Consider the following 26,194-nt stretch of genomic DNA (forward strand, 5'->3'; position numbering starts at 1 on the left):
CAGACTGCCTGACGGGGCAAGATATCCTGAGTTAAGCCCAACACTTGCACTGAGGACAACAGGACAGACGAAAACAAACAAACAGAAATCTCACACATCAGGGCAGCAGTTTTTCCAGTTCTCAGGCAGACATTCCTCCCGGGAATACACAGAAAGGGAAGGGCAGGGGGAACACAAATCCTCTCCATCCAGCTTTTGAAGATGTTGACAACTTGCTCTTACTAAAGTCGGGGACAGAACAAGCCAAGTCTGCCAGCATGCCTGAATTGGAGACTGTAAGAATAGGAGGTCTAATTCCTGGGAGCACTAAGTCCAGGAGCATCAAACAGAGCTCAGCACCTCTGTGTCAGACTGGCCTCAGACACAAATGTGCAAGGGCAACAGCCACAACTGGACTATTGACACAGGAGCCAGAAGTCTGGCTCAGCTTCCACAGTTACCGTCGGAATAAAACAGCATTTCCTCAGTGTTCTGACTACTACTGTCCATTTGCCATGCCAAAATAGTTCTTCTTCCAGCACTGTAATATTCCCCTGGCAGCATATTTAACATGAATTTGAAAGTGCTGGTATTTCCAAATTATGAAATATAAGTAAATACTGATCTTAAAATCTGAATGAAGAGACGGTAGAATGATGATTCTAGCCTACCTTGGGAGACATTAATTCTTCATTCAGCCTTCAGTTCCAGGGCAGGTCTCATGCTCTACTTATAAATACTTAGTTTTTATTCTGGTTGGTGCCACACTGGAATTCTGATACATGGCTTACACAGGATTTTATTTAAGAGCTGAAAGGCAGACCATGATTACTAATCTCTATGTCAATTTTATGAAACCTGCACAAATTGCTACATGTGTTCAAGGGTTGCCTTCACAAGAAAGGATTAAGGGGGTGACAAAGTGATCTTTTCAGTAGAGATACTTATTCCTATTTATAGTTCTCTCGGGTTAAAGCCACTTCAGATTAAGCCACTGGAAAAGAAGGATGAATTCTTGTGACCCTTTGCATCAATCCATCTATGACCAGTTTAGAGCTTGATAAAATTGATTAAATTAAAATTAGGCAAATTCCAGATATATTCTTTAAAAACTGAGACTCAGATAAGGAAATCTTCATGGCAGATTATGGACTTCAATTTTTTGGTTAAAAGCACATGTTAAAAAACTTGTCCATTTTTGTTGCCCAGGTGGCTGAGAAAGCCTACAGAGTGAATACTTCTGTCTCCCAGTTCCCTGGAGATTTTGGAAACATCTCTCAGGAGTCTCCAGCCACCATTTTCCCCATCATGAGGGCTGCCAGCACAAGCACAGAAACCTTGTCTCCTCTTCTGGGAGGAGAAGTAGATCACTGACCTCCCCTGGCAGGCTTTGATATCCTTAGTGTACATCTACCCTCCAAGCCATCATTGCTCCTTTCCTGGCCACCAGGGAGAGGTGAGGCTGATGAATATCCAAATTTCCTGGTGAGTCACAAAACAGGAGCTGTCCAGGACAGCAGCCAGGCAACACTGGAAGGCCTTTACATGAACCTACGTATTGGCGCTCACAAAACATTCACCCGTTTTGGCAGAGCTTTTCCTCCTAAACATCAAGCTGGGTTGGCCTGAGACTGCCTCCGTTTTAAAAGGTTGTTTCAAAACACATTTCAACTACACCCTAAGCACGAGGGATGCTAAGGAAATTAAAAGACCGATATTTGATTCTGCATGCTTTCTTTGACTGTTTAAATTGGGAGACTTGTCTGAAACTCTATTTCATGGTTAAAGCTACTAGTCAATACAAATTTATCCACTACCTGTCAAAGATATGAAGAATCGAGCAATTAGAGAAATGTCAAGGAAGAGTGAAATTTCAGTGGAACAGGCAGTTTTGAAGTTTGTCAGTAAGAACTTTCCTGGGAAGTAGGGAAGCTTGAATCTAGCTGACTTACTTTGAGAAGTGAAAGGAATAGATACAGTTCAAGAGAGAGCAACATGGTGGAGGTTTTGTGTGAAACCCTGGTAAACAAAACTAGAAGCTTTCACAGAGGACCATTTTCTTTAGACTAATCCTAAATTTTATTTAGTTGAACAGCCCAGCTAAAGATGACTACAAGCAATGGGAGCTGGAACACAGCCCCTGTATAGAGCTCTCAGCTGAGTTTGTGCCACTGTTTGATTCATGCTTCTCCAATGACTTGGAACAGTGTGCTTTCTTGTGAAGACTATTTGGCATTGAGCACTTTGCTTGTGTGTAACACAATAACTGTTTAATGTATATTATCTAGATGCTGCCTTTACCAGATGCTCATGTTACTTTGTTTCTTTGAACAATCTCTCTCATTTGTGCTAATACAGCCACCAGAGCCCCCCTGCCCTATAATCTGAGATCTGGCTCAGTTGTGCTGAGCTTTGTACACACAGAAAGCTCCCACAATAAACACAGTGCCACTGCTTTCTCCACTGGGAGTGAAGCAAAGCTTCCAGTTACCTCTGCATGATCCTGCTGGTGTTGACTAAATTGCTGCCTCAGCAGTGAGGCAAGTAGCAAGAAATACATCACTGGGCACACATTTCAGGATAACCTTGACATCATTGACAGTGATAGCTACAGCCCTCACTGAAACAGAAACCTGTAAGGTGGCATTTGTTCCTTCTTGCTGCCTTTGCTATTCCTTTCGGGAGGATGATCATATGCCATGCTCATGTATTTGCAAGCTCATGACATAATGTTAAGGGATTGTAATAAACAATACCATTTTGGGGAATGGACTGGGGAGACTGAACATTTTAACTGTCACTGGAGTAGTTTTGCTTTAAGGATTAAATGTGTTGTCTCAAATCCAGATTTGTAATGAGAACCCTCCTGTCTTTCCTTCTCTGCCTGTTCCCTGTCCCCCCTGCATGAAGAGAATTTGGGCAGGTGACCAAAGGAGTGAAAATGAGACAAGGGAGCCACACAGAACACAGTAATTGATACAGGATATGAAGCTAGGAATGAGTGGATTTGACAAAGTGCACACTAGTAAACGGAGTGGCTCATTTGCCTGCCAGTAGGATGGATTTATAGCCTGTGTGTCACTAAGAAGCCAGTCATCTCCCCTACTCCTACCACCCTAAAAAACCCTCATGCCCCTTGTGTACCCCCCAAAGGTTGCTTAATCTGAAAGGCCGGTCACAAGTCAAAGCATCAAATTACACAAACGTGCTTTGGACTAAACTGGGGAAAGTAAAAAGACCTCCAGCAAACTAATTATGTTTTTTTCCTTTTTTAATTAACTGAAGAGTTTAGTTACTTCTCACATACCTTTGCTGTTTTCTCCCAGCAGCAACAAGTCTAGGCTAGAAATGTTCTTTGTAACAGTGTGCATATATTATATGCCATCATTCTCTTAGCACCCCCAGAAGGTAGGTCCTTTCAGGTGGCAGGTTTTGCTTTTTACCTTTCATTTACCTTGCTTTGACTGCAATTTTGGTATAAGAAATGTGACCCTTTTTCTACTGGAAATACCCAGGGCCTGATCTTGGCACCATACAAATACTACAAGCATATTGCTGTTCCTCTACTCTCTCAGTGACAAGAGCTCAGCCCCAGATTAGGCAGTGGATACACTTACCACAAGAACTGTCTATTGTAGCACTTCACATGTTGCCTTCAAGTGTTCAGCAGCAGATAATAAAGACATTTTAAATCTCTGCTTATTCTCCCCTAACCTTATCACAGAAATTCTCATCTCCAGGACATAAAGTATACTGCAGTTAAAGACTTTTGATTCTACCTTTATACTAAAGCACTCAGTAAAGGTGCACTATTTTCTCAATCCCAAAGAAGCCTTGACAATTCAATTATCTCTCTGCGTGGGGAGCAGTGAGAAGGAAGAAATGAAAATGTAGCTACAGCATTCATGGAGAGATCAACGTTGGTTAGGACTTAAAAATAAGGCAGGAAGCACACAGCCAGTCATTGCTCAAGCAAGGCAAGAAGAAAAGGGGAATAGAAATAGAGCAGACGATGTACATCTACCCTACTGAAAAGCAATGGCATCATTCCTCTCCTTGCCGCATGATCCCCAATGGCAAAAATTCACTGTAAAAATGCAAATCAGCACCACATTTTAGTTTTGACACATCATCTACAAGTATGCAATAGTACACCCCAAGAAAGGCTATGCACTGCATGTGTTGTACAAAATGAACAGCAGACTTCAAGTGCTGTGCACCCAAGCTCACTGTTGGGAAATCTGCTGCGTCGCCAGCATACCAGATCAATATTTCAGAGGTCATTACCTCATCCCTTCTTCAGCTGCTAACTTTGGATTTCTGCCAGAAAAGGGCAACCACCAGTAAGATGATACACCAGTACATTAGGCAAGGCTTTTGGGAATTTGAGCAGGCTTTTCTTTTCACTGAGATCAGTCTGCTCTCTGGGTACAAATGCTCTGTCAATATATAAATGGCTAAACAGGTTCTGTAACCCTCCCATGACAGAATGTGCAAGAAGATGTACCAAAATGCATTTGTCAAATAGACACTGAAGAGAACTGATCTTTTATGTAAGTACTTCTGATGTTGTGGGAAGGAGGAGACAAGAGTCACCAAACTGATCCAGAATCAAGAAATGTGATTTCACATGTACAGTGCAGCAGAAGAACTGCAGACAGAGTTAATCAAAAAGTAGACTAATAACTACTACATCTCCCCTCTACAAGAATGTCCCATGAACTTTTACATGAGCAAACTATGATTGAAGTTCTGCTTTAGCTGTGAGTTGCTAAATAAAGCCAGAACCTTTGCCATGGGATCAATGGATTTTAAAGTTAAAAAGTACCTTTGTTTAGTGTGGCTTGGCATCCTAGATCTCCTATTTGCCATAAGCTAATACAATCTTACACCAGTGTTCAATTTTTCCAGTGATGATCTTAGCGATAATCAGTGGTAGCACCCCCATGCATTCAAAGTGTGATATCCTACCTCCCCTTCTGGAAAGACTTTTTGAACATTTAGTAACAAAACTATGTGTGGACACATTAACTATTTTCTCCTTTGATGTCTCTAATGTTATTTTGTCTCATAACCCATTTAGAAATACAATTACCTTTACAGACAGACATGAAAATGGATGTCTCTAGGAGCTTTCCCGTAAGACCAGAAGGAGAAGAGTACTGAACTGCCCAATTCCCCATATCCTTATCCTGGTACGGGGAAGAATTTGCTGAGAGGAAATATTCTGTGCTTATCTTACAAGCCAAAGATACTTCATTATTCAAAGCTTCCTCTCAGGAAAACAATTTGGGAGATAACTTAGAAGTATCTTTGTTTAACCCAGTTAATTAGCAGGCATTTTGCATTGTCTCACGAGTCTTACTGTGTAAAAAATTGTAACTATACACAATCCCCAAAGGAGTGGACATAGAGACTTCAAGGTAAAATATAGAAAACTACTTTATACTATCTCTATTCATATTATCTATATTTAGAGTAGCTAAAGTCACAGCACTTGAGCTTTAGCTCTGGGGCAAGGCTCCTCATTGCATTCCCATACATTCAGAGGAGTTGGGGAGGGCTTGGATGTCACAATCCCAGTGAATTTGCCCTGTCTGGAGGTTTTACATTGTGACTTTTATCCTGACTGATTCTGAAAGGAGGTAGCCTATCTGGTAGAGAAATTCAGTCCAGAGAGGATGAGAACTGGAATCATCTTGACGCAAAGTCACCTCCAGGCAGCACAGATGCAAATAGCTCAAGCCACATTATGCAGCAGACTCATGCTGAAGTACAGGCATGGCTAATGAAAGCAGACTAAAATTTGGTATGCTGGCTCTAAAGAGGCCCTCTGTAAGAGTAAAATGCATGCAGCCATGGTGGAGTCTGTATACAGAATACATACACCTATGTAGGTCATCCCACTACAACTCCAGTCAATGACACTCTTATCTCAATAGCATTTCACCCATTTGCTCAAAATGCAATCCTTAAGCTTGAGCCCTGTCCTGCCAAAAATGCCTTCAGCTTAGACCAGAACCTGGTATTTGCAATGAATTTATGTGGATGCAAAGCCCAGACAGGAGTTCTAGGCAAGAATATTTCCTAATTGTATGGCTTTTAAAACCTCTCAAGGACTTCCTCAACTATGCTACCATTAGTTAAATCTACAAGTGGCTCAAATTCCCTTCATGAAGATGTGATGACTCTTTCCTGTCTGCTTATTGCTATCTGTCTACTGACAACTACTTTCTCATTATATACATATTAAAATTAAGAACACACAGGTCCTCCAGTTTTCCTCATGTATGGGCACTTTTTTCCTTAAAACTCATTATTTATACAGCCCACACTATAACTTGTGATGGCGATGCTTGGGGATGGGGAAGAGAGTGTTAAGGTAGAAATAAGTTTGGATGTTCTCATTGTAAACCTGACTTAAAACCCACCCAGAAACCATGGAGAAAACAAGGGGATGGGAGCTTGTCCCTTCTTCACCTCCTCTGATTTAGCAATAGCAGTGTTTACTAGCCTGGAGTCTCCGAGCTATTTAAAGGATCTACAGAGATCCCTAAAAAAACCCAAGCACATCAGGAGGTAGGCTTAGCTTACTGTACAGTCCTTCATATCTAAACCCCAAAAAGCTCACTTACTGAAGGCTACTTTTCTGTCTAAAGGAATCCTGCATGCATAACCATTGCAAAACAAGGCCCTAGAGCCCTACTTATAAACTGTGGCTGAATTAATGTGAGTTGTAGCTTCATTTTTAATTCCCTAAATTCATACAAGTCAAACAACTAATACACTAACAAGTATCCCTTAGTGCTTCTGCTTCCTGCTCATAGCAAAGCACTGTACATTTTATTAGAGTGATAGGTAACTTTTAAATATATTTAAATACTTTTACCAGCCCCTGACTTTGCTGTAGGGTTTATAATGGAAGAGATGATGTGCTTTTTTTGGTGGGTTTTGGGGTTTTTTTAAAAATACTGTCTCCAGGAAACACTGGTCTTTGATCCCTGATCCTGAACTTCATGACTAACACTTAGCTAATCAATTAATGAGAAAAAATAACTTCTGGAAAGTATGAGCTAATGTCTGATAAAATTAAACTAAGTAGTGAATATATTAATTTATTTATGCTGGCCTCAAATATATTTGAGAAAAACATGCTAGCCAGATAAATTTATTGCAGCAATCAACAGGCAGGCCTCTAACTGTGGTAATACTGATTTGTACTTAGTTAAGTGGCAAAGCTGAGTTCCACTACACTTTGTGTACTTTCACATGTAGTACGATTTGCCACTTTGTCAGTAAGCAGAATACAACTTTCTTTAATTACATAGATTTTGGATCACTTCATCATGTCTCCTGTCTTTTCACTTTGAATTGCCACCTCCTTTATGGCCAGGACTAGGTCATATTGAAGTCAGTTGACTTCTTGTTATTTCTGACACATAACCCATTCAACTTGGATTTTTAACATAATTATACTTTCTGTCAAAATTAAGGTAACTGACCATATTAAAGAAAAATAGATTTAGAAAAATCAGAGCTGTATTCAGGGTGTCAAATGTTAGAAGTCTAAGTTGTTTCTTTTAGGGAAAAAAAATTACGTATGAAAGCAGTGTATCAAACACTTGCTTCTTTAATATTAGTATGAACATCAAAAGAAGAAGCAGAGTCTCCCCACTCCCGCTTTCCTGCATAGTGACACCTGTTTTCTCTGCTTCTTTACCATTTCATATCTCTGGAAATAGAACAACTAAAAAAAACCTTAACACAAGGCACATTTAAACAAAGTCACTCTATTAGTTAATTGTTAGAGTTCTATAGAGTAAGGGTACTAATCCAATATTTAGGTTAATGATTATTTTTAAAAAGCTACTTAATAGAAATTTCTTAAACACATTTCTGCAGTACTGATAATCAAAAGACATGAAAGGGCACAGTTTGCTACTGTAGTAAAAATTACTGCTTTAAAATCTGGCTAGTTGTTGGGTCTGAGAAGGTAACATTAATCTAGGGAATCATTCAAAGTAGTCAAAGGACATGTTCTTGTTAGGCACCCTTCACCCTTTGGTACTAATGTTTAATCACCAGTTTAAAAGAAAACACAAAGTCACTGCTGGTAAAGTTTGTAGCTGACATAACTAAAGTAGTAAACAGTAATAAGGGTGGACAACTGATCTACAGAAGTCCCTTGCCCGGTAAGCCTTGCTATTTTGGACAACATATTTCATCACAGCAAAACACAAGGCCAGCCACCAAAGACCCAAACCTAACACTGAGGACACACAGGTAAATAAGGTTCACAGGAATCAGCTTTGAGCCTTCAGGGCCAACAACAGCTCAGATGAGGCTTCAGGAGTCAGACAGGATATTCACCTGAATAGGCTCTTCCAGAGGTGACCCCACAATGAAAGAAACTACTCTGCCTATATGAGCAAGGGGACTGAAATGGCAGGGAAGAATATTTCCACTACTAAATTGCCATTCCAGTGGTAATATTTCCTGTTCTGCTGTTCAAAAGCTGCTGTCAAACTGAAAAAAGGATCAGTAAATAATTTTGAAAATAACTCACGGTTTGGAAAGCTTGCTTTAAATTCAGAATTTTACTGTGCAAATTATGTGTATTTTAAACCTACATAAATCTTATTTTATTAGATAAAATTTTAGACTAAATGGACTGTGCTTATGCTCATATTGCTCATTTTCTGAGATTGGTTGCTCAGTCAGGCTATACCTGATGCGCAGCACTTAGACACACATCCCAGATAAAGTTGTGTACTCCAAGCTCCAGAATAAACCAAAGTCCAGGATAAGATTAAGATACACATCATCCTTCCCAAAAATCACTGGTAAAACCAAGATGATGAAACATCCTAATAATTTTTTGTTGTGCAATTAGGGAACTGGACTGCAGAGTGTCCTCAAGTCCATTTGCCTCACTTTAAACTACAACTCACTGACCTTGTTACCAGGTTCAACATACCTCAACTCTGATCTGCTTATTATAGGGCTCAGACATACACCCAAAATCATCAGCTGGTCAGCTGAGCCCCAGTTGTTGTCTGTGCATCCACTTGCAGCCACAACAAGTAACAGGTGCATCTACTCCAGCTTTTCAGCTTTATCGGGATAACATTCTTTGAAGCAAATGTCTCTGTTATTCCTGATTTACCATATGTTGCTTCATAGCATGGAACAGTTTTGGGTTGTACAAACTGGAGTGCTTTCAGATTAAATCAAAGGAGATCTAGTTACTTGGGAAGGAGTCTCCAGTTGGATAGGAGAAGGAGACTTGATCTAGTTTAAATTAAAAGCACACCATACACAGAATGAGGGCTGGGCACTCCCATTCACTTTCTCTAAAAAATACCCCTTTTGCCCAGACTAACACGAGCACAGCCACTGTGTATCCATCCATGTATTCCTTTTTTACTGGTTAAGAAACTGGCTGGAACTGTCATGTGCTGTAGGCATCCATGGCTACTCCAGCCCCAGCAACATCCCACAGGCACCAACAAAGCTCCTATCCCACACTTTACCCACATACCTGTGTCTTTGGGAGGTGATCTCTCACCAGGCCAGCACAACACCCAGACCTTGCTCACTCACAGTTTCCACCTGAAGTGTTCACAGACCCTTCTGAACAGCCTCTGGACAGCCCCCAGACCCTGCTGCCTCTGAACTGGTGCCAGGGGGTCCTGGATCTTCTGTGGTGCTCAGATAACAGCAAACATCCAGGCTAAGTCCTTCACATAGCAAATTTCTCCTAAGTTTAATATTTCTGTGGATATGAGGAATTGCTCAAGACTTGACATTTTAATCAGCAAAGGGCACTCCTGATAGTGGGAAATTCTGGATACAGGAGAGGTCTGGAAATAAAAAGAAATTACATACTTCAGGTACATTGAATAATAAAGAGTCCTGACTGAGGGGGAGCAGGAAAGCAATAGAGGCAGCACCAGCTGAAAATGGGGTGGAGCTCTTCGAGGTGCCCAGTAGCAGCTGGTATCTTGACAGGTTCAGCACTAACAGCACCAGCTCAGTTTTCCTATGTTATACTGGTATTGCAGGCATTAAAACACTAAGAAAATCTTTACAAACATATTATTCTTGTAGTGAGATCCTACTCAAAAATTTTATGCAAAAACCCACTTCTTCTTCTTAAGAAAAACTTCAAGTGCATAGGAGAAACAAGTACCTGAGAAAGCCAGGGCTGCACTATGAAGCAAGAGCAATCACTGGTTTTGTAAGAATCTCTCCTGCTTTACAGCCAAATATGCTTTGCTTTAAGTTCCCAAGAACTGGATAAGGGTTTCTTACTGTCCCCTGTGTGACCAAGTTGTATTTCTGCTAACAAAGACAGCTTTTGTTTCCCAGTGGCCTCCTCAAAGGCTTACTGCCAAAACTGCCTTTGAGAGAAAACTGTCCACTGAATACATTTTACCAGGAAGATCTTTCTTTCCACAAATCTTCTTGAAATTTTGTTGTTGTTGTTCTGGGTGGGTCTTTCTATTTAGTATTTATTTATTTTTATTATTTTTCCCAGAAATCTGAAAAGTCTCTGTTTACACGAGTAAACTATTTATTCTTTTTTGTGGGTTTCCAGTGAAAACAAATAAAGCTAGAAACAATTACAGCTTGCCTGGCAAAGCAGTCTACGTATTGTTGAGTAAGCTGCTGTTATGCTGAGGCTGAAATAACACAAATGATGATGGGATATTCTACCCTAGCAGCAACCTGCCATAATTTATCCCTGAATCTGCCTTGCTGATTTTCTTCTTCTGAGTGCTCTGTCTTCCTTTTTATTACCCCAACAGAAGCACCAAAAAAACAAAACAAACAAACAAACAAAAACAAACCAAAAAAAACCCACCAAAAAACCAAACCAAACCAAACCCAAACCAAAAAAACAAAACCAAAAAACCCCCCAAAAAACCAATACTGAGGTGATTTTATACAGACATTGTTCAAATTTGGAAGGCTGATTTTTGTATGAAGTTCCAAATATTCCAATTGTGATCTCTCAATAATTCACAAGGCAGAAAAATGGACTGAAATGATCTTTTAAGAACTTTGAAAAGAAAATCAATCCCCTTGTCTGTTTTTTTTCTTTTTAATGCTTCTCAAACACTAAATAAAGAAAGAGAAACAAGTGTTCTCACAATCTAGGTATCACATTATACTATTTCAGAGTTCACAGGTTTCGATAATGGATGTTTATAGATTTTCTGAAAAGGGGTCACTCAAAATTCTTCATGGCATCTACATTAAATATTTATGTTCAGGTCTAGAATGTCTTGTAAAATTTTAATAGCATACCCTCCTATTTAAAAAAAGACAGTAACTAAACCTCCACCCAAAACCTAGCTCATTTATGAAGCAAAACCTCTAAACACTGTCTAAAGTGTCATTTCTTCCCAAGGCACAAGGATGTTTATGCTCTTGTCTAAGGGGAGATAAACAGAGCAGCATACCACTCCATATTTGTAAATGTTAACTCTGCAAGGTAGAAACTGGCTTCTGTATGCACCAGGCTGCTGTTCCTTCACTGCTCCAAGAGCCATAATATGACATATGGGAATGTGTAAATCGAAACAGCAGAGATAGATATGGTGGCCCTGCCACAGAAAAACGTGCAGTCTTACTCTTTGTGCCCCCCATCGTCCTGACTCCAAGGAACTTCCTTCCTGAAATGCATCTTAGGTACCAGCCCAGTGGCTTAATAGAAAGTTTGGGACAGTTCCATGAGTCTGTGGGCCAGTTCTACCCTCAAATCTGGAGTATATCAGAAGTAGCTTCCTTACAGTTGGTAGGGACTGGCTCTGCCACTGTGAGTGTGGTAGAACTATGCTACTTCTTTAAAAATTTTCAAGAAAACACTATGAGAATTAACAAGGATAACACATTGAATCAACAACTGGATATGGTATAAAGCCAAAGTACTCACACCAACAGGTAGCAGATTGAGATCAAAGAATCCAAGGCCAGCCCTTTTATGTGTATGTGTCATTCTAAAATAGACTCCTGCAAGAATCCTGGTTAATATAACACACTCTTTGCCAAATACGTACTTTAAAAATAGCAGTCAACTGTATGGCATACCTTGAGTGGTGTTAGAGCTGTCTAAGTTTTGTTATACAAAGACTGTGAGAAGTTACAACACACTGCCAGTGGAAAAAGGAGAGAAACAGCAAAAACTGAGCTGCAGAGGATTCTTGAATGAGAACTTAACAGGGAGGGTCAGACCATAACAGGCGTGCCTTAACTTTAATAAATCAAGGCACTTACTCACATGACTAAACATGGATTTAGGATCTCCAGGGATGCAGATGTTTATAGTTGGGGGACTAAAGCTTCAGTTGGGCATCTAAGGAAATGTAGATATTGATACTCTGCCCAGAGAGGCCTGAATTTACACACTCTTCTTTTACAATCTCAGTGCAGATTTCAGCTTTTAGTAGTCTTCATTTTCAGAGAAACTAATGAGGGTTTTTTGCATTTCTGCTCAACTGTGATCAATTGATTGTTGTCTGTACTAAACTTCTGCATCTCCCAGTTTTAAAAGAATCAATCCAGCCTGTTTGACATCTAGCTCACAAGTTCATTGAAGCAGAAGGTTTTGTATTTTACTGACCAGAACAACATTAACCTCAACTGAGACAGGTTATTAATTTGTGTCACCACCAATTTGTTTATGATCAATATTACTGATCCTTTTGTACAGACAAAAGCATGTTGAGGACATGGTTACTGCTGTTCTCAGACAAACATTAATTGTGTAATTTGGAATTTGTTTTTGACTCATTGTAGGTTCGCAGCAAAAGCAAAGCAGCCAAGGCTGGACTGTGCGAGGGGGATGAGGTGGTGTCTATCAATGGCAAGCCTTGTGGAGACCTAACCTATGCTGAGGTCATCGTTCTGATGGAAAGCCTGACTGACGTCCTGCAGATGCTTGTCAAGAGGTACAGGAATGCTCAGGATGCTTTGGTGCAATTCAGTGAATCACCCGGAAAATGTTGGCTTTGAACACACTCCTTTTGCAGCCTTATACTGAGAGGTTCTGATAGTCCTGTTGTTAGTGTCTAACGCTGCTAGGATGGAAAAGGGAGGGAAGACAGAGAATTTGAGCTGAAGGAATTAATGTATATACTTTGAACAGCAGCGGTCAGGCACAGAATTAATAGCACTGTCTCCAAATGTAAGTATTAATACTTGCAAGGTGTTCACTACCATATATGCATATTGCAGAGCCTTGAGTTCAGTTATTCTCTCCACCCCTTTGAAGCAGTGAAGTGCTGTTATTCCCCATAGATATGGAAGTGAGGCTTACAAAAAACAAAGGCTTTATACATGGAGAAACTGTGTTACACAGATCTGCCTCGATGATGACATGGCAAATGGTCTTCTTGGGTGGTAAAATGTGTTAGTAGTCAGGAGGAGAAGAGGGCCTGGAAGTCACAAATTCTATTTCTGTAGCTGTTATCACCTCACTCGATGAGGTGGGGGAAGTCACAGCTCTCTGGGTTTCAGTTTCTGCCTTTGTAAAATAGTGAGAGGGAATTTCAGTTTTCTTTGAAAATGCTTTGAGTTTCTTAGAGCAGAGAAGCTTCATGCAAACTTGCAAGCAGGCCAGCTCACTGAACATCAGTCTATTCCAATGCCTGCTCTGTAATTGCCATCAGTGTAATAAATGCAACCTGAGTTCAGAGCTACCTACAGTAAAGCACATTCTCCCCAGACAGTGAATTCAGAGAGGATGAACTCTGAATTGGCTTCAGTGGGGGTAAGAAGAGGAAGAAAAAGTCTTGAAACTCCCACACTCCTTGTAAGGACTTAAGGCTTCCCCCAGAGCTACTGCAGCTCCCTCTCACAGGCAGGACCAGGAAAGGATCAGGATTCATCATGACAGCTAACAGAGCAGTGTCCCTGAAAAGGATGAAAACAGGCACTTGTTTCTGGTTACCAGGGATGTCTACACAGCATGTGAAATTCCTCATGGTTCCTGCAACCTGCACAAAGGAGCTTTCCTCAAGTGCCTAGCAGTTCAAAGTAACAATCTACCTTCAAAACAAGATGCTCTCAAGGAGTGCTTATTTTAACAGACATTTTGCATGGCCTGTCTGTTCAGGCTGTTTGGGGCTGAGTAATGGATTAGTGTGACAGGATCAGGGGGACAATGGTAACTGAGGATTAGAGCTTACCTCCCCCAGAGTGCACAACTCTTGCTCCTGGTTCAACAGGGGACCAGCTGAGTGTTCCTCATGTGATAGCTGCATTCTTCTGTTTTTAATTCATAATGTGACTATTGGAACTGCACTTGTAAGAATGATATTCGTGGCTGACCAGCTGTCCTCTCTTCAGCCATAGAAATAGCTCCACATACTTTGACTCCTGCCTGTTGCTGTTCCATAACTGATATTTCAGTTGTCTGAAGGCCACAGGATGCTGCAGCTGAAAGGGACTCTCCATTGCCCCTGCTTGAATATATGGTGAACATTCAAGGCATGTCCTGAAAATCAGAACCAAACCAGAGTGTTTACACCACATAATTCAGTGTTTCATGGAATGAAACCATTCAGAAATTTTAAGAAAATTGCAGTTGCTCAGCACTCTGAAAGTGACTAAAATGTTCTAAAGAAACTCACTGTAAGAATTTTTAAATTTCTTCTCATCAGCTCATCTCTCCCAAATCCCAGACCTTGCTGTCAGTATCTTCCCAGGTATGGGAGAATAGACTGAAACACTTCTCTTGCCCTCCCACCTCATTTGTGGGTACTATCCCTCTCAGCACTACCCCCAGAAGGATTTTTCAGGAAATGTCTTAGCATCCTTTGAGAGCAATGAGAAGCAAATCCTTCCTCTCCTGAGTAGCCACTTCTTAGCAGACACCTCAAGAAAATGCTGGAAATCATGAAGAAAGAATAATTAAAGTGGTATTCCACTGGTGATCTTTTCACCTAAGTATCTTTTGTTAGCAGGGAAGAATAATTTCCATTGGGAAGCTCCTGGCTGCTCCTGAACTTTTTGCATGAAGGATGCGATTTTCACAGGCACTAATTGTTGACCTAATTCTGCTCTTACAACTCTTACTGGGAGGAAAATTGGGCTTTTAAAGTAGTTTTTTAAATGCTACTTGGTCTTTGATGTCTACCAAAGTTTTCCCAATGCCCTGTAAGCCACAGCAAGTTATTGACCAGCAGCAGTGCCCAGAAAATGCTCAGTTTACAGGATGAGAGGAAAGCAACACCCTGCAGGGTGGGCACTCCCAGATGCCATGTGGGGGAGCATCTCACTGACCTTCCCAGCAAATGCTGAGCAGATGGATCTGGGAAATATGGAGAGAGGGGACAGACACTGAAATGCCAGCCTGCCCTCCTCACATCAGTGTTAGCAGCTCCTGAGTCTGGAGAGAACCTTTCTAGGGGGAAGAAGGGAGTGCTCAATGCACGCCAGCATGAAATGCACCATGTAGGTAGTAAAACATGAGCCTGCGACAAACCCTGCCACACTGACTCCATGAGTTCTTCTTCCTTCCTGGAATTACACCAGGGCTGTTGTTCCTGCAGGGAGCTGGAAAGGCCCGAAACAAAACCAAAAATTTCACAAAACAGAATATGAAATAACAAAAAGGAAATCATACCCAGTATTCTGCGTTTTGACAGAGGATACACATTTATGTCTATATAGAGTAGAAGTATATCCATACGTAGCAAGGGCCTTTTAAGGCGGAAATCTTTCTCTTCCACACAGACAATCACTCAGCTACCAATAAAGGCTAACATTTAGCTGGCCCAGCCCCCAGTCCATATCTTACAAGGAAATGTTTACAGATTTCTGTAATCTATCTCTGCTTGAGAGCAGTACAATTGATCATACAAATAGCATCATACGATGGGATCCAGCAGCATTCACAAGGAGCTCCCTAAATTAAAATCTGTCTGACCTTCACAAAGCCCCATATGTGATGAAATGGATGTTACTCATTTTGTGTTACTTGAGGCAGACCCAGACTGCCACAGGCAGTAAGCTGCATGCCTAAAAAGCAAGTGATATTGAAGTTTCTTCAGCGCACTGACAGATTTGTTCCTTCTGCTGCTTCTTCCAACCTTTATTTCTAGGGGGTTCCAAAGTTTTAGAATAGCCAGGGCTGCTGTTGATTTCAAAAATCTCCATAGTACTTGATATTAATACTTTACTGGCGACACCTACCACTTCCCTCATTTGAAAAAGTGCTTTGCTACCTTCTAGCAAATAGAAACTCTTAATAACATGCTGCAGCCTTGCTGTACAGACAAGGTTTCTCCTCAAATTAATAGTAGGCAGTATGGTCTAGAGTACTGAAAGAAGGAGCTAAAGAGCATACCAGGTGTCCTTAACACCAGTAAAACAGCCTAACTGAGCCAGAGGACTTAATAGTTTAGAAAAATGAGCTACACTGAAATATAGTGTAGGTTTCACAAATAAAAATAACATTTTCCAGTTAGAAATAATATATTTTTAAACGAGTAGGAAATATTGTAGAGGTTCACTGCCCTTTTATGCTGGATCACTGGAATAGGCCCAGAATATTTTAATTAATCCATGATATATAAGGATGATGATCCTCACAGGAATTCTTTGAATGTGTATTTCAAGTATTTATTTCCCTCCCTCTGATCCTTATCCAGTACTTCTCTATTCCTTAGAGAGTGAATGATTTGGGACAGGAACCACATGTAAGGATGGTGCCTAAAACAGTTGCAGTAGTAGCTACAGAGCCAAAAATTAACCACTCCTCTGGTGTCATGCAAAGTTAATTTTCTCACGGACATGTGAAATACGAAGAAGTATTGTCTCAAAAGTCTCAGCATCATTTCTCTGGAAACCCTATGACAGAAATGTGTCTGTGAAAGCACACTGATGTTAAGAATGATACAGTTCCACATTTCAGTTTAGTAGTGGGGTCATGGTTCTACCAGTGTTGTGTAATTTCCCTCTTACTGAACTGCTAAGTTGAAGAATTTTGAAAGATACAAATATGCTTCTATTTAAGACCTCTGCATTGTGGAAAAACTCTTTTATTTAAATGGATCTGCTAGAAGGTACCACAATTAATTAGGGTGGGGAAATGCTATGCAGAAATTGCCTTTGTAACTGTCTATTTACAATGACTGTGCTTACAGCAGCTTAATTTCTTGAATTGTTTATGTATGTGCAGATCCTCCAGTGGAATAAATGACACCTTGAGTGCTGAAAGAGAAAATGGGAAGCACAAGAGCATAAAAACTGAGGACTATAGGGAGAACACCACACTGCAAATGAACACAGCGCAAGAGATACCCCATGGAGATTTGTGCATCACAGAGATTTACAGTGGGACTCACCACGGAGCAGCAGAAAGCAACACACACTTTTCTGAAACAAAGCAAGAGACCACACAAAGCCACAGAATTCCTCCTAAAGTGATAGGAACCCCCAAGGTGCTTGTGACAGATGAGGCTGCTTTCAGAGGGACGGCAGAAGAAAGGCCAGGTGCTATGGTTGAGCTGCAGTTGTCCCTCTCAAATGAGGTGCACAAGGCCACCAATGCTCCTGCTGTGACTCTGTTGGGGGCAGAAAAGTGCCTCCCTCCAGGCAAAGGACCCGGTGCACCACAGGACGGGAGCAGCCCCCTCATCGCAGTTCCCCTGGGTGTGAAGGAGGGCAACATCCAGTGGTCAAACAAAGTAGTCCAGTTTTCTAGCAGCAAAGAGGTCAAGAGGATCCAAGGTGCAGTTCCATCTATCCCCAGGGTGGAGGTGATCCTAGACTGCTCAGACAGGGAGAAGGAAACACCCAGGTCTCAGTCTGAAAGGGGGTGTGTTGATTCTCAAGTAGAAGGAGGGCAGTCAGAAGCACCTCCTTCCCTCCTCTCCTTTGCAATCTCACCAGAAGCCACAGAGCAGGGAGAAGACAGCAAGCACTCAGAAAAGGATCACAGACCTCTCAAGCACAGGGCAAGGCACGCAAGTGAGTATATCTCATCTAACCATTTGCACTGCCTGAGGGCATGTTTTGTAGCTTTAGATATAATTTCAGGGTTTAGAATGCATTAGAAAAAAAAGTTTAGAGATTTTTTCTGCAGTTTCCTAACTTTCCCTCTCTCTTTTTCTTTCAAATGATGTTTCTGTTCTTGCTTTATATATTTTTTCAGGGTAATACAATGCTCCTGGTGATGAGCCAAGAGTGTACCCATGCCTTAACTGTGCTGAATAACTTTGCTTAGTAGACTAACACTTTGAAATTAACTCATGACTTGGTCCAACTAAAAATACTTACATCTCCAGAAAGGGCTGAACTCTCCTGGTCTTCTAATGCATATACAGTGGCAATCTGTAAAATATTAACAAAAAGAGCAAGTTGCTTGCACATGTCTAAGTGAATCCTGTGGATTTCTCCTTTTATAGCAAAAGCTTTGCGTTGTCATTTGCATCATCTAAAACCAAAGCCATGCCACTGCTTTGAAAAGTTAATAAAAAAGTCTAGCAGCAAAGCTTGATGTTGCCTGCAGAAGAGATTTTGACAGACACCAGCATGTGTATAACTGTTACATGATCCTTTTGGTTTTGTCAGCCTTCTCTAGACTGTAAAGTGAACATGTTATTTCTCCTGACTCCCAGACCCAGAGGTCAGCTTCAAAATGTGTCCAAGAAGTTTACATGGAAGCAAACTTGCTACTGGAGCCAATATTGATTAACTGGGTGTATATATGCATTATTAATTAATTATTCTATTTATTTCTTTGTTATTTTATTCATCTGGGACCTTTCTATTGGTTGCTTGCTCCTTCCCAACAATGTGAAGAATCCTGTCTGGGGATTTAGTAGCAGTATGCCAAAGGTGCTTGAATGTGTGCAGTGAGATACTGTAGCGACAAACTATTTCATATGCAGCGCTGGAACTCCTCTGCTAACCCACTGCTAATTCCTCTGGAAGTGTATTTTTAGCATGATAACCATTTGTGTCTCGTTGGCAAGTGGATTAGGCAGTTACTTATGCCTAAGTGTCTGTATGCAACCCACATATTTTGGGCATATTAAATGAAGTATGAAAGAAAAGTGCACATGCGTCACATTTTGGCTGCGAAGTCAGAACCAACTGTGGGACTGTGCCTGCATTTCCTAGAGAATTACTTGCAGTGCTTGTCTTAAAAGGCAAAAGTACAAAGAATGAACTACTTTTCACATGATAAACTCTTCTTTCAAGTACAATACAGGTCCTGTCCTTTTCCCATGTAAACTATGACAATCTCATGTCTTCTAAACTAGTGGCAGGTCATTATCCTTAGGAACCACTGATTTACTATGTAAATTTATTATTATTATTATTATTTAATATTATTATTATAAAATCCTATCTACACATTAGAACAAGTGAATTGCCAAGCATAGGAAATGCTCTGTGTGCAGCAAATACTATGCATGCTTTCTGCAAAAATAGAAGTTATAATGCAGCATTTAAGTCTGAACTAGAGCAGAACTTTTATTATAGGTGCTTGATCCCTTGAGCAGATTATTTTTTTGTAAATAATACTCAGACTATATTTACATGAACAGGTAGCACTCTAACACCAAAGCCCATAGTTTTGGAAAATACCTTCAGTGAATGTTGTAAGGAATTGGAACAGGACTGAGCCAAGGATTTTGTGATTTGGCTCTCCACCAATATGACAAATTCCTGGTTTGGGTACCATGCTCTTTTCTCTTTTATAGATTCTTGTGAGAACCATTCATCCAGTTGTGCTGTCATCTGGCACAACAGCAAAACTCCAATTGTCATTAATAGGAGAAGTATCAGACTCCATCTACTGACATGGCTAAAAGGATCATGACTAGAAAACACATGGCATGGCTTTCTTTAATAAGTTTGTTTTATTTATGCCAGAAAAAGATACTAAATAATTTACTGTTCTATTTTCTTTTACCAGAGGCATGCGTTTTCCTTGCAACTATTGATTTAGTCAGGAATAGCTTTAAATTCCAGGTTTTTTGAAGGAAGGAGCTATTGAGGCTGTCATTCATGAGATTCAGTGGCAGAGTATGAGGAAGGGAAAGCAGCAGGGACACCACCTGACTAGTGTTGCCCCATGAGGCACATGCTCCATGTCCCATTACAAGGAAGCAGTCACACTGATGTCCAGCACATCCATTAGCTTTGCAGCTGCATCTGTTCCTCTTCCACATGACCTGATGAAAACCAGTAGTTTATGGTTTCAGAAATATTGCCATTGATAATCTAGTGAGTACCCTTGAGAAGTTAGTTGAGTCTCCTTGATTCTGTTCTTAAATGTGTATTCACTCTTGCCACAGTTCCAAAATAAATATTCTGTATATGCTGTATCTTATAAAACTTTGAATTTCAGGCAAGTAATGCTTGGTAAAAGACTGAAACCTGCTTTCACTGAGTACCATGGGCAAACTCCCACATCTTCCAAGGGGCTGAAAGCTAATGCTAATATTTTCTGTGTATGTCTTTCTGCATGTATACTTGCTTTTAAATAGCTAATACATAATAGCATACTGACTTTTAGCAAGTTTGCAATCTATAGGTGTAAAATAAACACCTGAATGGCAGAAGCTGCTACCAGAGTCAGAGAGAATATGCTCAGTTTCATTAGGTCTCAGATATCAAGCAGTCATGGGCCTGGCTGGCAGGGACTGGCTGCTGTAAGCCTAGGAACTGTGGCCAAATACTTAGAAAATACCAGATCAGAAATTGAATAAATACGAAAATATCACCTGCCTGTTGGTGCTGGGAATAAAAATTAAGAATGCTGGAAATAAAGATACACGTAATGTTCTTGTTGAACTAAGAGAGTCCTAAAGAAAGTGATGTAGCCTTTGAACTTGCATGGGTGCGTCTCTAAGGAATGCTGGATATGGAATTTACAACACAGCTGATACTGGGAGAAAAACTAGAGTATAGTGAAATTTCCATAGGAAAGCAAAGAAATGCTTTAATATGGGAAAAGGAGGGACTGGATAAATTTCAGTACAGAAGAATTCATTTGTTAGTCTCCTTGTAATTTTCTGGGCCGCATGAATTTAATGCGCAATTTGATTCTTTCCACAGGGCTCCGACGAAGTGAGAGCCTGTCGGAGAAGCAGGTCAAAGAAGCCAAATCTAAATGTAAGAGTATTGCACTGCTGCTGACAGCAGCTCCCAACCCCAATTCCAAGGGGGTGTTGATGTTCAAGAAGCGCCGCCAAAGGGCGAGGAAATACACTTTAGTCAGCTACGGGACTGGGGAGTTAGAACGTTACGAGGACGAGGGGGAAGAGGGTGAAGGTGAAGAGGGGGACAAGGAAAACACCTTCGAGGTGAGTTTGCTTGCAACGAGTGAGTCGGAAATAGATGAAGATTTTTTCTCTGACATTGACAAGGACGGGAAGATCGTGACATTTGACTGGGACAGCGGTCTGCTCGAGGTGGAAAAGAAGACAAAAAGTGGAGAGGAGATGCAGACACTTGCAGACAGCACAGGGAAAGGGGCCCTCATGTTTGCCAAGAGGCGGCAGAGGATGGATCAGATTACAGCGGAGCAAGAGGAGATGAAGGCAAACACAGTGCAGACAGAGGAGCACAGGGAAACCACCATGACGGAGAACTTCCAGAAAGTGAGCTCTTCTGTCTATCAATCAAAAGAGGAGGAAATGTCAAGACAGCAGACCTGTGTGAGCAAAAGCTACACAGATGTGAGCCAGAATCACAAAGTGGTACAACAAAATGGCTTTGGCTTAGCACCTGGCACAAACCTCTCTTTTCAGTCCTCTGGAGCTCAAAAAGCAGCATCTTTGAATAAAACAGCAAAGCCCTTCCCTTCCGGGGTTCAAAACCGAGCAGCTGCACCATTTTCACCTGTAAGAAATGTCACCAGTCCCCTTTCAGATGCAGCAGCACCGCCTCCTTACTGCTCTGTCAGCCCACCAGCTGAGGCTTTCTACAGACCTGTCTCAGCTCCTGTGGCCAGCAAGGCTGCCCCGGCCGCGTGGGCAGCCACCGAGCCCACAGAACACATCGCGTCCAGGGATGAAAGGATTGCTGTGCCAGCCAAAAGAACCGGGATACTGCAAGAGGCAAAGAGAAGAAGCACTTCCAAACCGATGTTCAATTTCAAAGATGCACCCAAAGTAAGTCCTAATCCTGCCCTGTTGTCCCTTGTACACAATGCAGAGGGCAAAAAAGGTACTGGAGCTGGTTTTGAGTCAGGACCTGAAGAAGACTACCTCAGTTTGGGAGCAGAAGCTTGCAATTTCATGCAGACTCAAGCATCTAAACAAAAGGCCCCTCCTCCTGTTGCTCCAAAGCCTTCACTCAAGGTGTCTCCTTCTGCTGGTGCTCCAGTCTCACCAGTCTGGTCACCTTCAGCTGCAGCGTCCAACAAGCCTCCTTCTTTCCCAGCACCAGTCTCACCTCAGGCAGCATATCCTGCACCACCCAAATCTCCACAGTATCCTCATTCTCCTATCCATCCCCCAAGCACTCTTAACCTTGCTGGTCCTTTCAAAGGGCCTCAGGCCAACCTGGCGAGTCCAAACCTTGCCCCCAAGTCAACACCAGTCACCCCAAGTGCTGGAGAAACAAAGCCTCCCTTCGAGATGCCACCAGCTATGAGTGGGAAAGGAGCACAGCTGTTTGCCAGGAGGCATTCCCGAATGGAGAAGTATGTGGTAGATTCAGAGACTGTGCAGGCAAACATGGCACGAGCCTCATCTCCAACTCCATCTTTACCAGCTTCTTGGAAATACTCATCTAATGTCCGAGCACCTCCACCCGTTGCTTATAATCCCATCCACTGCCCATCTTACCCTCCTGCTGCTACCAAGCCTTCCTCTAAGGCTGCTGCTGCTACCAAAAGCACAAAAAGAAAGCCTAAGAAAGGTCTCAATGCTTTGGATATTATGAAACATCAACCTTATCAACTCGATCCATCTTTATTTACTTTCCAACCACCTAAGGAAAGCCTTGCTATGAAGCAGACATCGAAGCTGTCCACTTCAAAGCAAACACTGCCTTTACCTACCTACCTTCCACCTGGTGCTGGATCTCCTACAAGGGCCCGGCCTTCTTCGGTGTACTCCGTGCCAGCCTACGGTTCCCAGCCTTTGTTCTCGTCAAATGCCTCTCTCCCAGGAAATGAATCATATTCACCCCCAGGCTACTCCACGTTTTCTAAGCCAGAAACCACCACATCCTCTTTGTTTACTGCTCCGAGGCCAAAATTTTCAGCCAAGAAAGCTGGCGTCACTGCACAGGTGTGGAAGCCATCGGTTATTCAAGAGTAAACCTGGTAGCTGAAACTTAGTGTCCATTTTGCTTGCAGTCACGGGTTTGCAGTGGTCACCTGGCACACAGACTGTGCCAGTGCTATTCCTTAGCTTACTTAAGAATGTCAGATGTATCACCTCAAATCTGGGTCCAAAATATTTGAACTTTTTAAAGGAAACAAAACAGATAAAAATTTTAGCACATTTATGCATTTTATCAGGTGCTTTAGAGACATGACATCCTGAAATGGAGAGGTACCATTGCATGAAGTGAGCAGGACACTAGGTTTTTGCTTTAGGACTACAATAACAGAAACAGTAAGCAATATTCCTGGTATGTCAAATTAATAGAGAACACCTTTCTCCCTGTCCCTCTCCCCAGCTGTGTTCTAATTACCTAGGGATTTGAGGACTTTGGTGGTTGTTTTTTTAAAAGAAGTGCCTTATTAACTAATAGTAATATGTATTATTAACATAGTGAAAAATAGACACAGTGTTAGACTCTGACTGATCACTAGCAGAACACAACTGGATAGACCTTTGGCTTGCACAGAGCCCCGTTGAATTCACTCAGAATCTGTCCTGGCTCAAAGGTCCTTCCACAGGTATCTGATTGATCAGCCAGGGGCTTAGCTTGTAAGCTATGTGGATCAGCTGTGATCCAAAATCATGAATTGCCTCTGTGATTTCACAGAGAATGTGCTATAAGAGATGCTGGAGTGTTATGAAGACTAAAAAGAGGTGGAAAGACAGCCGGAAAAATTGTTAAAAATTTCCCATTTTGGGGAAATTTCACATCCCACGTGCAGGCATAGTTTTAGCCAGAGTTTGCCTTGAACCCAGCAAGTATGAGAGAAGCCTGTAAATCAAAATTATTGAGCAGTCAGAGAGGTGAGCAGGGTTTTGCAGCTGCAATGTAATGCACCAGTTTCTTGTGAAAGCACAGTGACCGAAAACTGGAGGGCTACCTACAGTGTAGAGTGCTGATTCTTGCTCCCAGAGTACTCTGTGCCACAGAAATTACCAGTAAATCATGATTATGACCATGTCTTCCTACTGGTCTCTTGTACACATTTTATTATTTTCACTTGGGCCTCTACAATGCTTCTTCCCACTTTAAATCTTTTTACTCTGGTCTTATACTTTTATCTTTTACTTGTCGTATTGGGGACTAAGGATTGAAATACTGCTACTGTGGAAAATTCTTCAGAGCCTGTGGTCTTGAAATGTACTGCATAATCCTGCAGTGAATACAGAGCTTTGCTGAAATCAAGGGGCTATATTTGAGTAGTTTAGCATGTCTTTCATCAGCATCAGTGGTGCTAGGGCTGAAACAAGGTATTGTTTCTCTCAACTAAGGGAATCAAAATCCATCCCAGGTGTGAAGTTAAAGATTAAAGCATAACTCTGTGAATAAAGATGGCAGAATCTGTTGATACATTTGTTTAAACTATCATTCAGCTAGTTACAGACCAGATTATGACCTTGCATATCATAGTAGGGTTTGTAGAACTATCTATCTCGATAAAGAAAACATTCCTGAGTATGAACAAAATCTCCATAATTTGGTCCCATGACGGTAACTCAAACTGCAGTCAAAGGTGAGAAGGATGCATTTGGTTGCACATGCAGAAAGCAGGCTGAACTCAAAACTCTAATCAAGCCAATAAAAAACACTCCTCTGAATTTCAGACCTCCAAAATTGCACTCTCCCCTTTAAATTTTAGATTGGGATACTGACTGCTTTAGAAGAAAATGACCAAGGGATCCATCTCCCCCTTAAAATTCAGAAAAGCGATAGGAGATTCAGGGAGAAAAAACCTGGAAAACTCAAGAAATATTTATACTGCCTTTACCTGGAAATAGAAAATAGCAATATTTTAGTCCTTTGGAGATCTCCCTTCTACCTTTTTTCCACTGTCAATATCTGTGCTTTTCTTCTATCATTAAACTTGTCCCTTTCCTCTCTGCCTGTTTGTGGCTTTTTTTCTTTGGTTTGGCTGCTATTTTTTTGTTTCACTTCCACATACAGACTGCCAGTATGTTTTTGGGGGAAGTCTATTGCCTATGCTAGCCTGATAATATGAAATCTCCTCCCTGCCCTTCCTCTCTCCTTTCCCCTTCCCTTTCCTCCCTCCTTTCTCCCCCTCTTTCCAAGTTCAATCTGGAGTTGCACACACTATTTTAGGTAGACTTTAAGACACCAGTATATACTCAGAATAAAGATACCCACCAAAGGTAAGTAGTGCTGTGATAGACAAAGAAATCCAATCAGCCTCATATTGCCATGTTTTTGCTTAGTCTCCTCCTGTAAAGCAAATCTGTAAGTTATAATCACACTTCTGTACTTGTTCATCCCCAAAATAATATTTCCTTAATGAGGAGATTTATAGCAGCTTTGTCCTTCCACCACGAGTGTTGATATTGATGCCTGTGGCTACAAGACACAGGAGCTTACAAAGTGCATCTATGATGAAAATGGGAATTTTGATCACATTTGGATTCAAATACAAGTATTTCACATGGCCTAGAACAATGACAGAAGGATTTTTAAAGCACCAGTAAGAGTTAAAAACAAAAGTCTCAATGACATTAGTGCTCTTCACTCAGTTTGGATCTTTTGAAAATCCCATTCAAAGCCCAACTCTGAATTCTGTCTTATATACACATCATTCTACATGCATGGGACTTGAATCTGACTTGGCTTCAAGGCTCTTTTTACTGACCAGGTAAGTCTTTAATTCTAATTGATATTTCAGGAGACTGGTCTGCCTAGAGTAACAGGTTTATCCAAGATGTAATCTCTTGTGAAGCAGATATTTAGAGGAAAGCTGAGCTGTTCATTGTCACGGGTCCAGACGAAAAGCTAAAGATAATGTCAAATGTAGCTGAAATGTCAAGGAAATGAATGGTTTGTGTAGAAGAGTCATCTGAAA

At 41.3% G+C, this 26,194-nt stretch overlaps 1 protein-coding gene across 1 annotated transcript in view; it reads left to right on the plus strand.

Annotated features, from left to right (window-relative positions):
- Positions 1 to 26,194, plus strand: part of SYNPO2 (synaptopodin 2) — a gene marked incomplete at its 3' end in the record, with an annotated part of 74,517 nt that overhangs the window by 38,945 nt on the left and 9,378 nt on the right. The window contains exons 2-4 of the mRNA XM_082282473.1: positions 12,784 to 12,935; positions 17,171 to 17,961; positions 21,064 to 23,246. Of these exons, the coding sequence (XP_082138599.1) occupies positions 12,784 to 12,935; positions 17,171 to 17,961; positions 21,064 to 23,246 (3,126 nt within the window). The remainder of the gene's footprint in view (positions 1 to 12,783; positions 12,936 to 17,170; positions 17,962 to 21,063; positions 23,247 to 26,194) is intronic.

This window comes from Coloeus monedula, assembly GCF_965178545.1.
Source record: "Coloeus monedula genome assembly, chromosome: 5".
NCBI classification, from domain to species: domain Eukaryota; kingdom Metazoa; phylum Chordata; class Aves; order Passeriformes; family Corvidae; genus Coloeus; species Coloeus monedula.